The following is a 17,090-nucleotide window of genomic DNA, read 5'->3' as shown; positions in this document are numbered from 1 at the left end:
AGTCACGTCCCTCATTGGAGGAGATGACGGAAGTTGATCTGGATAGAGTGGGGGATTCTACCACCCAGTGGGACCGTGCCATGGCAGGGTTGCATACATGGCAGGCTGCCAACGGGCAGCTTAATGTTGCAGGGGATCGAATACGTTTTGTTTCCTTCTAAAGTTGTTTTTGCGGATGAAACCCAATTAAATTGAAAGTTTTCTGATCGGAGACTCTCGATTTTATTTTTGACCCCATATTTGCCTGCAACTGATCTCACACGAATTCAGAAAACAAGAAACCTGAGAACAGAATTACTAATAAGAACAAAATTGCAAAACCTAAGCCCACACTTGGAGTATTGTGCACAGTTCTGGTCTCCGTATTACAAAAAGGATATAGAGGCACTGGAGAAGGTGCATAAAAGATTCACAAGGGTGATACCAGAACTGAGAAGTTATAACTATCAGAAAAGACTGGGGCGCTTTACTTTAGAAAAGAGAAGGCTGAGGGGTGACCTGATAGAGGTCTTTAAAATTATGAAGGGGTCTGAACCAGAGGAGAGATGAGATGAAATTTTTTTAAAGCAGCAATTTGTTATGATCTGGAATGCACTGCCTGAAAGGGTGGTGGAAGCAGATTCAATGATAACTTTCAAAGGGAATTGGATAAATACTTGAAGGGGGAAAGTATGCAGGGCTATGGGGAAAGGGCAGGGGAGTGGGACTGATTGGATAGCTCTTTCAAAGAGCCGGCACAGGCACAATGGGCCCAATGGCCTCCTTCTGTGCTGTATCATTCTATGATTCTATGACTTTATGAGAGGGTAGACGTAAAGAAGATGTTTTCACGTGTGGGAGAGTCCAAAACTAGGGGTAATAAATATAAGATAGTCACTAATAAATCCAATAAGGAATTTAGGAGAAATTTCTTTACCCAGAGAGTGGTTAGAATGTGGAACTCGCTACAACATGGAGTAGTTGAGGTGAATAGCATAGATGCATTTAAGGCAAAGCTGGATAAACACATGAGGGTGAAAGGAATAGAAGGATATGCTGATAGGGTGAGATGAAATAGGGTGGGAGGAGGCTCGTGTGGAGCATAAACACCAGCACGGACCGGTTGGGCCGAATGGCCTGTTGCTGTGCTGTAAATTCGATGTAATTCTATGTAAAGACAGAAAGTAAATGTGTGCACAGAGTTCTGATGAAGGGACTCTATCTGAAACTTCAACTCATCTTTCTCACATGTCACTACAGTATTGTAAACAGAAAATGCTGGAAACTCACTGCATCTGAAAAGTGGAAACACAGGTTAATGTTTCGGTAGTGATCCTTGGTCAGAACTCTTTACAGATGTGGGCCGACTGTATATACCCAGCATCTTTTGTTTTTATACAGTACCGTGTATGTCTGGGACCTGACAGGCTGCAACTGCAGCCCTGAACAGGGAAGGCATTTCTTTTTGATAATTTTAGTTCTGTCACAAATTGGAGCAAGTCTTTTTTAATTGATCCATAAGGATGACACTGAGTTGCCCCAATGTCATCGGCAGAACAAACAAATTGACACGTGCTAGCCTTTTGTGAAGGGGCACAACTAATAAAGGGAAGGATGACTAAAAGAATAATAAAGAGGGAGAAAATAAATTATGAGAGTAAACTAGCAAGAAATATAAAAACTGACAGTAAAAGCTTCTACAAGTGTATAAAAATGAAGAGGGTAGCTAAAGTAAACATTGGTCCCTTAGAGGATGAGACTGGGGAAATAATAATGGAAAACAAGGAAATGGCAGAGGAATTGAACAGATATTTTGTATCTGTCTTCACAGTAGAAGACACTAATAATATACCAATAATAGCAGAAAATCAAGGGGCAAAGGGGAGGGAGGAACTAAAAACAATCACCATCACCAGAGAAAAAGTACTAGGTAAACTAATGGGTCTAAAGGCTGACAAGTCCCCTGGACCTGATGGCTTGCATCCGAGGGTCTTAAAGGAAGTGGCTACAGAGATAGTGGATGCATTGGTTGTAATCTTCCAGAAATCACTAGATTCTGGAAAGGTCCCAGCCGATTGGAAAACCGCAAACGTAACACCCCCATTCAAGAAGGGAGTGAAACAGAAAGCAGGTAACTATAGACCAGTTAGCCTAACATCTGTCATTGGGAAAATGCTAGAATCCATTATTAAGGAAGTAGTAGCAGGACATTTGGAGACTCATAATACAATCAAGGAGTGTCAACATGGTTTTATGAAGGGGAAATCATGTCTGACAAATTTATTAGAGTTCTTTGAGGAAGTAACGGGCAGGGTGGATGAAGGGGAACCAATGGATGCAGTATATTTGGATTTCCAAAAGGCATTCGATAAGGCGCCACATAAAAGATTACTGCACAAGATAAGAGCTCATGGTGTTGGGGGTAATATACTGGCATGGATAGAGGATTGGCTAACTAACAGAAAACAAAGAGTCGGGATAAAAGGGTCATTTTCAAAATGGCAATCTGTAACTAGTGGGGTGCCACAGGGCTCAGTGCTGGGGCCTCAACTATTTACAATATATATCAATGACTTGGATGAAGGAACAGAGTGTCTTGTGGCCAAATTTGCTGATGATACAAAGTTAGGTGGAAAAGCAAGTTGCAATGAGGACACAAAGTGTCTGCAAAGGGATATTGACAGGTTAAGCGAATGGGCAAAAATTTGGCAGATGGAATATAATGTGGGAAAATGTGAAGTCATCCACTTTGGGAGGAAAAATAAAAAAGCAAAATATTATTTGAATGGAGAAATACTACAAAATGCTGCGGTACAGAGGGATCTGGGTGTCCTCAGACATGAAACACAAAAAGTCAACATATAGGTGCAGCAGGTAATCCGGAAGGCAAACGGAATGTTGGCCTTTATTTCTAGGGGGATGGAGTATAAAAGCAGGGAAGTCATGCTACAACTGTACAGGGTGCTGGTGAGACCACACCTGGAGTACTGCGTACAGTTCTGGTGCCCTTATTTAAGGAAGGACATTGGAGGCAGTTCAGAGAAGGTTCACTAGGTTGATTCCGGGTATGGAAGGGTTGTCTTATGAGGAAAGATTGAACAGGTTGGGTCTATACTCATTGGAGTTTAGAAGAATGAGAGGAGATCTTATTGAAACATACAAGATTCTGAGGGGACTCGATAGGGTAGATGCTGAGAGGATGTTACCCCTCATGGGGGAATCTAAAACTAGGGGGCAAAGTCTCAGAATAAGGGGTCACCTGTTTAAGACGGAAATGAGGAGGAATTTCTTCTCCCAGAGGGTCGTGAATTTTTGGAATTCTTTACCCCAAAAAGCTGTGGAGGCTGAGTCATTGAATACATTCAAGGCTGAGTTAGACAAATTTTTGATCAGCAAGGGAGTCAAAGGATATGAGGAAAGGGCGGGAAAGTGGAGTTGAGATAAAAATCAGATCAGCCATGATCTCATTAAATGGCGGAGCAAGCTCGAGGGGCCGAATGGCCTACTTCTGCTCCTATCTTTTATGGTCTTATGGAACTTAACCATAAAATACACTTTCAGCAAGGACACTCGCAAAGCTAAATCATAATATTATTGCTTGTGTCGGTAAGACACTCTGTGCTTTGCAGTGCCCACCGGTCGCGGAAAGCCTCAAGCTTACCGGTGGGCACCGTGTGCTCCTTCTGCAGGGCCACCCGGGCGCGGACAAGACTGAGGGAGAGAGGTGAACAGCCAGGTGACCACCCCCCCCGTGGGTCTCGTCCTAGGCCAAGCCCAGGAACAGACGCAATAGAAGGTCCTCCGACTTGCCCAACCGTCTCTGCATCTATTGGCTAAAGATCAGGAATGTTGGGATAAAGTGAAACAAATTGGAACATGTGCCCTGACCTAATACAGACATTCAGAAGGGATGAATGCACGTCCATAATTACATAAATCATGCTCAGTGCAAGGAACTATAAATCCTTTGTCGTGGGGCAAAGTCTTGTGAATCCTATTTGAGATTGATAGAAACAGGGCCATCCACAAGCAATTAGATTATGACCCTCACTTAATGGAACCGAATCATTGCAAATCGTGGTCACGGGTGGGCGACAAGCAGAATACAGGCAGGCCCTGACCCATAACACAGAAACACTAGTTGACGCACTTGTGCTATTATTTGGATTGTCTCCACAAGGTAGCGTGGGCAGGTGCATTGGGTTTGATGCCAGGTGGTTCAACAACAACTTGCATTTATACGGCGCCTTCGGGGCGGTAAAAATGTCCCAAGTTGCTCCGCAGGAGCGTGATCAGACAAAATTTGACCCCAAGCCCACAAGGAGATATTAGGGCAGGTGACCAAAAGCCAAGCCAAAGAGGTTGGTTTTAATACTAATAACTTGCAAACTATCTTGAGCAGAGCAGAGCTGAGCAGAGCAGCACTTGCACCGTGAGCAGTTGCACAGAGTGCTGATCCTGGGCAGTGAAAGCCTGAACCTCTCTCCAATCTGCAGGACCCGCCCCGCCCCGCCCCGCCCGCCAATAGCAGCGTTCACTGGAGCTCTTCCGCTGGAAGCAGGCTCCGCGCAGACACGTGCCCGGCCCCGGACACCCCGGACAGGGAGCAGGAGCAGGGCCGGCATGGCACCCACCGACCTGGGTACCGAGCTTATATACTACCGGGGGGGGGGGGTGTTTGCACGGATCCCGGGTGATTGAGGGGGGGAGGGGGTGTTTGCACGGATCCCGGGGATTGAGGGGGGGAGGGGGGTGTTTGCACGGATTGAGGGGGGAGGGGGTGTTTGCACGGATCCCGGGGATTGAGGGGGGAGGGGGTGTTTGTACGGATCCCGGGGATTGAGGGGGGAGGGGGGTGTTTGTACGGATCCCGGGGATTGAGGGGGGAGGGGGTGTTTGCACGGATCCCGGGGATTGAGGGGGGAGGGGGGTGTTTGTACAGATCCCGGGGATTGAGGGGGGTGTTTGCACGGTTCCCGGGTGATTGAGGGGGGAGGGGGGTGTTTGCACGGATCCCGGGGATTGAGGGGGGAGGGGGGTGTTTGTACGGATCCCGGGGATTGAGGGGGGAGGGGGGTGTTTGCACGGATCCCGGGGATTGAGGGGGGAGGGGGGTGTTTGTACGGATCCCGGGGATTGAAGGGGGGAGGGGGGTGTTTGTACAGATCCCGGGTGATTGAGGGGGGGAGGGGGGTGTTTGCACGGATCCCGGGGATTGAGGGGAGGGGGGGGTGTTTGCACGGATCCCGGGTGATTGAGGGGGGGAGGGGGGTGTTTGCACGGATCCCGGGGATTGAGGGGGGAGGGGGGTGTTTGCACGGATCCCGGGGATTGAGGGGGGAGGGGGGTGTTTGTACAGATCCCGGGGATTGAGGGGGGAGGGGGTGTTTGTACGGATCCCGGGGATTGAGGGGGGAGGGGGTGTTTGTACAGATCCCGGGGATGGAGGGGGGAGGGGGGTGTTTGTACAGATCCCGGGTGATTGAGGGGGGGAGGGGGGTGTTTGTACAGATCCCGGGGATTGAGGGGGGAGGGGGTGTTTGTACAGATCCCGGGGATGGAGGGGGGAGGGGGTGTTTGTACGGATCCCGGGGATTGAGGGGGGGAGGGGGGTGTTTGTACGGATCCCGGGGATTGAGGGGGGGAGGGGGGTGTTTGTACGGATCCCGGGGATTGAGGGGAGGGGGGGGTGTTTGCACGGATCCCGGGTGATTGAGGGGGGGAGGGGGTGTTTGTACGGATCCCGGGTGATTGAGGGGGGAGGGGGGTGTTTGTACAGATCCCGGGTGATTGAGGGGGGGAGGGGGTGTTTGTACGGATCCCGGGGATTGAGGGGGGGAGGGGGGTGTTTGTACAGATCCCGGGGATTGAGGGGGGAGGGGGTGTTTGTACAGATCCCGGGGATGGAGGGGGGAGGGGGTGTTTGTACGGATCCCGGGGATTGAGGGGAGGGGGGGGTGTTTGCACGGATCCCGGGTGATTGAGGGGGGGAGGGGGTGTTTGTACGGATCCCGGGGATTGAGGGGGGGAGGGGGGTGTTTGTACAGATCCCGGGGATTGAGGGGGGAGGGGGTGTTTGTACAGATCCCGGGGATGGAGGGGGGAGGGGGTGTTTGTACGGATCCCGGGGATTGAGGGGGGGAGGGGGGTGTTTGTACGGATCCCGGGGATTGAGGGGGGGAGGGGGGTGTTTGTACGGATCCCGGGGATTGAAGGGGGAGGGGGGTGTTTGTACGGATCCCGGGGATTGAGGGGGGAGGGGGGTGTTTGCACGGATCCCGGGGATTGAGGGGGGGGAGGGGGGTGTTTGTACGGATTGAGGGGGGGGAGGGGGGTGTTTGTACGGATCCCGGGGATTGAGGGGGGAGGGGGGTGTTTGTACGGATCCCGGGGATTGAGGGGGGGAGGGGGGTGTTTGTACGGATCCCGGGGATTGAGGGGGGAGGGGGGTGTTTGTACGGATCCCGGGGATTGAGGGGGGAGGGGGTGTTTGTACGGATCCCGGGGATTGAGGGGGGAGGGGGGTGTTTGTACGGATCCCGGGGATTGAGGGGGGAGGGGGGTGTTTGTACGGATCCCGGGGATTGAGGGGGGGGAGGGGGGTGTTTGTACGGATCCCGGGGATTGAGGGGGGAGGGGGGTGTTTGTACGGATCCCGGGGATTGAGGGGGGAGGGGGTGTTTGCACGGATCCCGGGGATTGAGGGGGGAGGGGGGTGTTTGTACGGATCCCGGGGATTGAGGGGGGAGGGGGGTGTTTGTACAGATCCCGGGGATTGAGGGGGGGAGGGGGGTGTTTGTACGGATCCCGGGGATTGAGGGGGGAGGGGGGTGTTTGTACGGATCCCGGGGATTGAGGGGGGAGGGGGGTGTTTGTACGGATCCCGGGTGATTGAGGGGGGAGGGGGGTGTTTGTACGGATTGAGGGGGGAGGGGGGTGTTTGTACGGATCCCGGGGATTGAGGGGGGAGGGGGTGTTTGCACGGATCCCGGGGATTGAGGGGGGAGGGGGGTGTTTGTACGGATCCCGGGGATTGAGGGGGGAGGGGGGTGTTTGTACAGATCCCGGGGATTGAGGGGGGGAGGGGGGTGTTTGTACGGATCCCGGGGATTGAGGGGGGGAGGGGGGTGTTTGTACGGATCCCGGGGATTGAGGGGGGGAGGGGGGTGTTTGTACGGATCCCGGGGATTGAGGGGGGGGAGGGGGGTGTTTGCACGGATCCCGGGTGATTGAGGGGGGGGGGGTGTTTGCACCGATCCCGGGGATTGAAGGGGGGGAGGGGGGTGTTTGCACGGATCCCGGGGATTGAAGGGGGGAGGGGGGTGTTTGCACGGATCCCGGGGATTGAGGGGGGAGGGGGTGTTTGCACGGATCCCGGGGATTGAAGGGGGGAGGGGGGTGTTTGCACGGATCCCGGGGATTGAAGGGGGGGAGGGGGTGTTTGTACGGATCCCGGGTGATTGAGGGGGGGAGGGGGGTGTTTGCACGGATCCCGGGGATTGAGGGGGGAGGGGGGTGTTTGTACGGATCCCGGGGATTGAGGGGGGGAGGGGGTGTTTGTACGGATCCCGGGGATTGAGGGGGGAGGGGGGTGTTTGCACGGATCCCGGGGATTGAGGGGGGAGGGGGGTGTTTGTACGGATCCCGGGGATTGAGGGGGGGAGGGGGTGTTTGCACGGATCCCGGGGATTGAGGGGGGGGAGGGGGTGTTTGTACGGATCCCGGGGATTGAGGGGGGAGGGGGGTGTTTGTACGGATCCCGGGGATTGAGGGGGGGAGGGGGTGTTTGCACGGATCCCGGTGATTGAGGGGGGGGAGGGGGTGTTTGTACGGATCCCGGGGATTGAGGGGGGAGGGGGGTGTTTGTACGGATCCCGGGGATTGAGGGGGGGGAGGGGGGGTGTTTGTACGGATCCCGGGGATTGAGGGGGGGAGGGGGTGTTTGTACGGATCCCGGGGATTGAGGGGGGAGGGGGGTGTTTGCACGGATCCCGGGGATTGAGGGGGGAGGGGGGTGTTTGTACGGATCCCGGGGATTGAGGGGGGGAGGGGGTGTTTGTACGGATCCCGGGGATTGAGGGGGGAGGGGGTGTTTGTACGGATCCCGGGGATTGAGGGGGGAGGGGGGTGTTTGTACGGATCCCGGGGATTGAGGGGGGGGAGGGGGGGTGTTTGCACGGATCCCGGGGATTGAGGGGGGAGGGGGTGTTTGTACGGATCCCGGGGATTGAGGGGGGAGGGGGTGTTTGTACGGATCCCGGGGATTGAGGGGGGGAGGGGGTGTTTGTACGGATCCCGGGGATTGAGGGGGGAGGGGGTGTTTGCACGGATCCCGGGGATTGAGGGGGGAGGGGGTGTTTGTACGGATCCCGGGGATTGAGGGGGGAGGGGGGTGTTTGCACGGATCCCGGGGATTGAGGGGGGAGGGGGGTGTTTGTACGGATCCCGGGGATTGAGGGGGGGAGGGGGGTGTTTGTACGGATCCCGGGGATTGAGGGGGGGGGAGGGGGTGTTTGTACGGATCCCGGGGATTGAGGGGGGGAGGGGGGTGTTTGTACGGATCCCGGGGATTGAGGGGGGAGGGGGTGTTTGCACGGATCCCGGGGATTGAGGGGGGAGGGGGGTGTTTGTACAGATCCCGGGGATTGAGGGGGGAGGGGGGTGTTTGTACGGATCCCGGGGATTGAGGGGGGGAGGGGGGTGTTTGTACAGATCCCGGGGATTGAGGGGGGAGGGGGGTGTTTGTACGGATCCCGGGGATTGAGGGGGGGAGGGGGGTGTTTGTACGGATCCCGGGGATTGAGGGGGGGAGGGGGGTGTTTGTACGGATCCCGGGGATTGAGGGGGGGGAGGGGGGTGTTTGCACGGATCCCGGGTGATTGAGGGGGGGGGGGGTGTTTGCACCGATCCCGGGGATTGAAGGGGGGGAGGGGGTGTTTGCACGGATCCCGGGGATTGAAGGGGGGGAGGGGGTGTTTGCACGGATCCCGGGGATTGAAGGGGGGAGGGGGGTGTTTGCACGGATCCCGGGGATTGAAGGGGGGGAGGGGGTGTTTGTACGGATCCCGGGGATTGAGGGGGGGAGGGGGGTGTTTGCACGGATCCCGGGGATTGAGGGGGGGAGGGGGGTGTTTGTACGGATCCCGGGGATTGAGGGGGGGAGGGGGGTGTTTGTACGGATCCCGGGGATTGAGGGGGGGAGGGGGGTGTTTGCACGGATCCCGGGGATTGAGGGGGGAGGGGGGTGTTTGTACGGATCCCGGGGATTGAGGGGGGGAGGGGGTGTTTGTACGGATCCCGGGGATTGAGGGGGGAGGGGGTGTTTGTACGGATCCCGGGGATTGAGGGGGGAGGGGGGTGTTTGTACGGATCCCGGGGATTGAGGGGGGGGAGGGGGGGTGTTTGTACGGATCCCGGGGATTGAGGGGGGAGGGGGGTGTTTGCACGGATCCCGGGGATTGAGGGGGGAGGGGGGTGTTTGTACGGATCCCGGGGATTGAGGGGGGGAGGGGGGTGTTTGTACGGATCCCGGGGATTGAGGGGGGGAGGGGGTGTTTGTACGGATCCCGGGGATTGAGGGGGGAGGGGGTGTTTGTACGGATCCCGGGGATTGAGGGGGGGGAGGGGGGGTGTTTGCACGGATCCCGGGGATTGAGGGGGGAGGGGGTGTTTGTACGGATCCCGGGGATTGAGGGGGGAGGGGGTGTTTGTACGGATCCCTGGGATTGAGGGGGGGAGGGGGTGTTTGTACGGATCCCGGGGATTGAGGGGGGAGGGGGTGTTTGCACGGATCCCGGGGATTGAGGGGGGAGGGGGTGTTTGTACGGATCCCGGGGATTGAGGGGGGAGGGGGTGTTTGTACGGATCCCGGGGATTGAGGGGGGAGGGGGTGTTTGCACGGATCCCGGGGATTGAGGGGGGAGGGGGTGTTTGTACGGATCCCGGGGATTGAGGGGGGAGGGGGTGTTTGTACGGATCCCGGGGATTGAGGGGGGGGAGGGGGGGTGTTTGCACGGATCCCGGGGATTGAGGGGGGAGGGGGTGTTTGTACGGATCCCGGGGATTGAGGGGGGAGGGGGTGTTTGTACGGATCCCGGGGATTGAGGGGGGGAGGGGGGTGTTTGTACGGATCCCGGGGATTGAGGGGGGAGGGGGGTGTTTGCACGGATCCCGGGGATTGTGGGGGGAGGGGGTGTTTGCACGGATCCCGGGGATTGAGGGGGGGAGGGGGGGTGTTTGTACGGATCCCGGGGATTGAGGGGGGAGGGGGGGTGTTTGCACGGATCCCGGGGATTGAGGGGGGAGGGGGGTGTTTGTACGGATCCCGGGGATTGAGGGGGGGAGGGGGTGTTTGTACGGATCCCGGGGATTGAGGGGGGAGGGGGTGTTTGTACGGATCCCGGGGATTGAGGGGGGGAGGGGGTGTTTGTACGGATCCCGGGGATTGAGGGGGGAGGGGGGTGTTTGTACGGATCCCGGGGATTGAGGGGGGAGGGGGTGTTTGTACAGATCCCGGGGATTGAGGGGGGAGGGGGGGGTGTTTGCACGGATCCCGGTGATTGAGGGGGGAGGGGGGTGTTTGTACAGATCCCGGGGATTGAGGGGGGAGGGGGGTGTTTGTACGGATCCCGGGGATTGAGGGGGGAGGGGGGTGTTTGTACAGATCCCGGGGATTGAGGGGGGAGGGGGGGGTGTTTGCACGGATCCCGGTGATTGAGGGGGGAGGGGGGTGTTTGTACGGATCCCGGGGATTGAAGGGGGGAGGGGGGTGTTTGTACGGATCCCGGGGATTGAGGGGGGAGGGGGGTGTTTGCACGGATCCCGGGGATTGAAGGGGGGAGGGGGGTGTTTGTACGGATCCCGGGGATTGAGGGGGGGAGGGGGTGTTTGCACGGATCCCGGGGATTGAGGGGGGGAGGGGGGTGTTTGTACGGATCCCGGGGATTGAGGGGGGAGGGGGGTGTTTGCACGGATCCCGGGGATTGAGGGGGGAGGGGGTGTTTGTACGGATCCCGGGTGATTGAGGGGGGGGAGGGGGGTGTTTGCACGGATCCCGGGGATTGAGGGGGGAGGGGGGTGTTTGCACGGATCCCGGGGATTGAGGGGGGAGGGGGGGTGTTTGCACGGATCCCGGGGATTGAGGGGGGAGGGGGGGTGTTTGCACGGATCCCGGGGATTGAGGGGGGAGGGGGGGTGTTTGCACGGATCCCGGTGATTGAGGGGGGAGGGGGTGTTTGTACGGATCCCGGGTGATTGAGGGGGGGGAGGGGGGTGTTTGTACGGATCCCGGGGATTGAAGGGGGGGAGGGGGTGTTTGTACGGATCCTGGGGATTGAGGGGGGAGGGGGTGTTTGTACGGATCCCGGGGATTGAGGGGGGGAGGGGGGTGTTTGTACAGATCCCGGGGATTGAGGGGGGAGGGGGGGTGTTTGCACGGATCCCGGGGATTGAGGGGGGAGGGGGGGTGTTTGCACGGATCCCGGTGATTGAGGGGGGAGGGGGTGTTTGTACGGATCCCGGGGATTGAGGGGGGGAGGGGGGGGTGTTTGCACGGATCCCGGGGATTGAGGGGGGAGGGGGTGTTTGTACAGATCCCGGGGATTGAGGGGGGAGGGGGGGGTGTTTGCACGGATCCCGGGGATTGAGGGGGGTGTTTGTACGGATCCCGGGTGATTGAGGGGGGGGAGGGGGGTGTTTGTACAGATCCCGGGGATTGAGGGGGGAGGGGGGTGTTTGTACGGATCCCGGGGATTGAGGGGGGAGGGGGGTGTTTGTACGGATCCCGGGGATTGAGGGGGGAGGGGGGTGTTTGTACGGATCCCGGGGATTGAGGGGGGAGGGGGTGTTTGTACGGATCCCGGGTGATTGAGGGGGGAGGGGGTGTTTGCACGGATCCCGGTGATTGAAGGGGGGAGGGGGGTGTTTGTACAGATCCCGGGGATTGAGGGGGGGGAGGGGGTGTTTGTACGGATCCCGGGTGATTGAGGGGGGAGGGGGGTGTTTGTACAGATCCCGGGGATTGAGGGGGGGGAGGGGGTGTTTGTACGGATCCCGGGTGATTGAGGGGGGAGGGGGGTGTTTGTACAGATCCCGGGGATTGAGGGGGGAGGGGGGTGTTTGTACAGATCCCGGGGATTGAGGGGGGAGGGGGGTGTTTGTACAGATCCCGGGGATTGAGGGGGGAGGGGGGTGTTTGTACAGATCCCGGGGATTGAGGGGGGAGGGGGGGGTGTTTGCACGGATCCCGGTGATTGAGGGGGGGAGGGGGGTGTTTGTACGGATCCCGGGGATTGAAGGGGGGAGGGGGGTGTTTGTACGGATCCCGGGGATTGAGGGGGAAGGGGGGTGTTTGTACGGATCCCGGGGATTGAGGGGGAAGGGGGGTGTTTGTACGGATCCCGGGGATTGAAGGGGGGAGGGGGGTGTTTGTACGGATCCCGGGGATTGAAGGGGGGAGGGGGGTGTTTGTACGGATCCCGGGGATTGAGGGGGGGGAGGGGGGTGTTTGTACAGATCCCGGGGATTGAGGGGGGAGGGGGGTGTTTGTACGGATCCCGGGGATTGAAGGGGGGGAGGGGGGTGTTTGTACGGATCCCGGGTGATTGAGGGGGGAGGGGGGTGTTTGTACGGATTGAGGGGGGGGAGGGGGTGTTTGTACGGATTGAGGGGGGGGAGGGGGGTGTTTGTACGGATCCCGGGTGATTGAAGGGGGGAGGGGGGTGTTTGTACGGATCCCGGGGATTGAGGGGGGAGGGGGGTGTTTGTACGGATCCCGGGTGATTGAGGGGGGGAGGGGGGTGTTTGTACGGATCCCGGGGATTGAGGGGGGGAGGGGGGTGTTTGTACGGATCCCGGGGATTGAGGGGGGGAGGGGGGTGTTTGTACGGATCCCGGGGATTGAGGGGGGGAGGGGGGTGTTTGTACGGATTGAGGGGGGGGAGGGGGGAGGGGGGTGTTTGTACAGATCCCGGGTGATTGAGGGGGGAGGGGGTGTTTGTACGGATCCCGGGGATTGAGGGGGGAGGGGGGTGTTTGTACGGATCCCGGGGATTGAGGGGGGAGGGGGTGTTTGTACGGATCCCGGGGATTGAGGGGGGGAGGGGGTGTTTGTACAGATCCCGGTGATTGAGGGGGGGAGGGGGGTGTTTGTACGGATCCCGGGGATTGAGGGGGGGAGGGGGGTGTTTGTACGGATCCCGGGGATTGAGGGGGGAGGGGGGTGTTTGTACGGATCCCGGGTGATTGAGGGGGGAGGGGGGTGTTTGTACGGATTGAGGGGGGAGGGGGGTGTTTGTACGGATCCCGGGGATTGAGGGGGGAGGGGGGTGTTTGTACGGATCCCGGGTGATTGAGGGGGGGAGGGGGGTGTTTGTACGGATCCCGAGGATTGAAGGGGGAGGGGGTGTTTGTACGGATCCCGGGGATTGAGGGGGGAGGGGGGTGTTTGTACGGATCCCGGGGATTGAGGGGGGAGGGGGGTGTTTGTACGGATCCCGGGGATTGAGGGGGGAGGGGGTGTTTGTACGGATCCCGGGGATTGAGGGGGGAGGGGGTGTTTGTACGGATCCCGGGGATTGAGAGGGGGAGGGGGGTGTTTGCACGGATCCCGGGGATTGAGGGGGGGAGGGGGGTGTTTGCACGGATCCCGGGGATTGAGGGGGGAGGGGGTGTTTGTACGGATCCCGGGGATTGAGGGGGGAGGGGGTGTTTGTACGGATCCCGAGGATTGAAGGGGGGAGGGGGGTGTTTGCACGGATCCCGGGGATTGAGGGGGGAGGGGGGTGTTTGTACGGATCCCGGGGATTGAGGGGGGTGTTTGCACGGATCCTGGGGATTGAAGGGGGGAGGGGGGTGTTTGTACGGATCCCGGGGATTGAGGGGGGAGGGGGGTGTTTGCACGGATCCCGGGGATTGAAGGGGGGAGGGGGGTGTTTGTACGGATCCCGGGGATTGAGGGGGGAGGGGGGTGTTTGCACGGATCCCGGGGATTGAAGGGGGGAGGGGGGTGTTTGTACGGATCCCGGGGATTGAGGGGGGAGGGGGGTGTTTGCACGGATCCCGGGGATTGAAGGGGGGAGGGGGGTGTTTGTACGGATCCCGGGGATTGAGGGGGGAGGGGGTGTTTGTACGGATCCCGGGGATTGAGGGGGGAGGGGGTGTTTGTACGGATCCCGGGGATTGAGAGGGGGAGGGGGGTGTTTGCACGGATCCCGGGGATTGAGGGGGGGAGGGGGGTGTTTGCACGGATCCCGGGGATTGAGGGGGGAGGGGGTGTTTGTACGGATCCCGGGGATTGAGGGGGGAGGGGGTGTTTGTACGGATCCCGAGGATTGAAGGGGGGAGGGGGGTGTTTGCACGGATCCCGGGGATTGAGGGGGGAGGGGGGTGTTTGTACGGATCCCGGGGATTGAGGGGGGTGTTTGCACGGATCCTGGGGATTGAAGGGGGGAGGGGGGTGTTTGTACGGATCCCGGGGATTGAGGGGGGAGGGGGGTGTTTGCACGGATCCCGGGGATTGAAGGGGGGAGGGGGGTGTTTGTACGGATCCCGGGGATTGAGGGGGGAGGGGGGTGTTTGCACGGATCCCGGGGATTGAAGGGGGGAGGGGGGTGTTTGTACGGATCCCGGGGATTGAGGGGGGAGGGGGGTGTTTGCACGGATCCCGGGGATTGAAGGGGGGAGGGGGGTGTTTGCACGGATCCCGGGGATTGAAGGGGGGAGGGGGGTGTTTGTACGGATCCCGGGGATTGAAGGGGGGAGGGGGGTGTTTGCACGGATCCCGGGGATTGAAGGGGGGAGGGGGTGTTTGTACGGATCCCGGGGATTGAAGGGGGGAGGGGGGTGTTTGCACGGATCCCGGGGATTGAAGGGGGGAGGGGGGTGTTTGCACGGATCCCAGGGATTGAGGGGGGTGTTTGCACGGTTCCCGGGTGATTGAGGGGAGGGGGGGTGTTTGCACGGATCCCGGGGATTGAGGGGGTTGTTTGCACGGATCCCAGGGATTGAGGGGGTTGTTTGCACGGATCCCGGGTGATTGAGGGGGGAGGGGGTGTTTGTACGGATCCCGGGGATTGAAGGGGGAGGCGGTGTTTGCACGGATCCCGGGGATTGAGGGAGAGAGGGGGGATGTTTGCACGGTTCCCGGGTGATTGGGGGAAAGAGGGGGGGATGTTTGCACGGTTCCCGGGTGATTGAGGGGGGAGGGGGTGTTTGTACGGATCCCGGGGATTGAGGGGGGTGTTTGCACGAAACCCTGGGGATTGAGGGGGGTGTTTGCACGGTTCCCAGGGATTGAGGGGGGAGGGGGGTGTTTGCACGGATCCCGGGGATTGAGGGGGGGGAGGGGGGTGTTTGTACGGATCCCGGGGATTGAGGGGGGGGAGGGGGGTGTTTGTACGGATCCCGGGGATTGAGGGGGGGGAGGGGGGTGTTTGTACGGATCCCGGGGATTGAAGGGGGGGAGGGGGGTGTTTGTACGGATCCCGGGTGATTGAGGGGGGAGGGGGGTGTTTGTACGGATTGAGGGGGGGGAGGGGGTGTTTGTACGGATCCCGGGGATTGAGGGGGGGAGGGGGGTGTTTGTACGGATCCCGGGTGATTGAAGGGGGGAGGGGGGTGTTTGTACGGATCCCGGGGATTGAGGGGGGAGGGGGGTGTTTGTACCGATCCCGGGTGATTGAGGGGGGGAGGGGGGTGTTTGTACGGATCCCGGGGATTACAGGGGGAGGGGGGTGTTTGTACGGATCCCGGGGATTGAAGGGGGGAGGGGGGTGTTTGTACGGATCCCGGGGATTACAGGGGGAGGGGGGTGTTTGCACGGATCCCGGGGATTGAGGGGGGAGGGGGTGTTTGTACGGATCCCGGGGATTGAGGGGGGGTGTTTGCACGGATCCCGAGGATTGAAGGGGGGAGGGGGGTGTTTGTACGGATCCCGGGGATTGAGGGGGGAGGGGGTGTTTGTACGGATCCCGGGGATTGAGGGGGGAGGGGGGTGTTTGTACGGATCCCGGGGATTGAGGGGGGAGGGGGGTGTTTGCACGGATCCCGGGGATTGAGGGGGGAGGGGGTGTTTGTACGGATCCCGGGGATTGAGGGGGGGTGTTTGCACGGATCCCGAGGATTGAAGGGGGGAGGGGGGTGTTTGTACGGATCCCGAGGATTGAGGGGGGAGGGGGTGTTTGTACGGATCCCGAGGATTGAAGGGGGGAGGGGGTGTTTGCACGGATCCCGGGGATTGAGGGGGGAGGGGGGTGTTTGTACGGATCCCGGGGATTGAGGGGGGTGTTTGCACGGATCCCGGGGATTGAGGGGAGAGGGGGGTGTTTGCACGGATCCCGGGGATTGAAGGGGGGAGGGGGGTGTTTGCACGGATCCCGGGGATTGAAGGGGGGAGGGGGGTGTTTGCACGGATCCCAGGGATTGAGGGGGATGTTTGCACGGTTCCCGGGTGATTGAGGGGAGGGGGGGTGTTTGCACGGATCCCGGGGATTGAGGGGGTTGTTTGCACGGTTCCCGGGTGATTGAGGGGGATGTTTGCACGGTTCCCGGGTGATTGAGGGGGGAGGGGGGTGTTTGCACGGATCCCAGGGATTGAGGGGGGTGTTTGCACGGATCCCGGGGATTGAGGGAGAGAGGGGGGATGTTTGCACGGTTCCCGGGTGATTGGGGGAAAGAGGGGGGGATGTTTGCACGGTTCCCGGGTGATTGAGGGAAAGAGGGGGGGATGTTTGCACGGTTCCCGGGTGATTGAGGGAGAGAGGGGGTGTTTGCACGGTTCCCAGGGATTGAGGGGGGTGTTTGCACGGATCCCGAGGATTGAGGGGGGAGGGGGTTGTTTGCACGGATCCCGGGGATTGAGGGGGGGAGGGGGGTGTTTGTACGGATCCCGGGGATTGAGGGGGGTGTTTGCACGGATCCCGGGGATTGAGGGGGGAGGGGGGTGTTTGTACGGATCCCGGGGATTGAGGGGGGTGTTTGCACGGTTCCCAGGGATTGAGGGGGGAGGGGGGTGTTTGTACGGATCCCGGGGATTGAGGGGGGTGTTTGCACGGTTCCCAGGGATTGAGGGGGGAGGGGGGTGTTTGTACGGATCCCGGGGATTGAGGGGGGAG

At 59.8% G+C, this 17,090-nt stretch overlaps 1 protein-coding gene across 1 annotated transcript in view; it reads left to right on the top strand.

Moving 5' to 3' along the window:
- The first annotated feature begins 4,512 nt into the window (after positions 1 to 4,512).
- Positions 4,513 to 17,090, top strand: part of atic (5-aminoimidazole-4-carboxamide ribonucleotide formyltransferase/IMP cyclohydrolase) — a 42,501-nt gene continuing 29,923 nt past the window's right edge. The window contains exon 1 of the mRNA XM_067988108.1: positions 4,513 to 4,621. Coding sequence (XP_067844209.1) covers positions 4,603 to 4,621 — 19 coding nt within the window. The 5' untranslated portion in view covers positions 4,513 to 4,602. The remainder of the gene's footprint in view (positions 4,622 to 17,090) is intronic.

Source organism: Heptranchias perlo, chromosome 7 (genome assembly GCF_035084215.1).
Source record: "Heptranchias perlo isolate sHepPer1 chromosome 7, sHepPer1.hap1, whole genome shotgun sequence".
Lineage (NCBI taxonomy): Eukaryota > Metazoa > Chordata > Chondrichthyes > Hexanchiformes > Hexanchidae > Heptranchias > Heptranchias perlo.
Note: the sequence above shows the minus strand (reverse complement) of the source record. Positions and strands in the feature narration are given on the sequence as shown.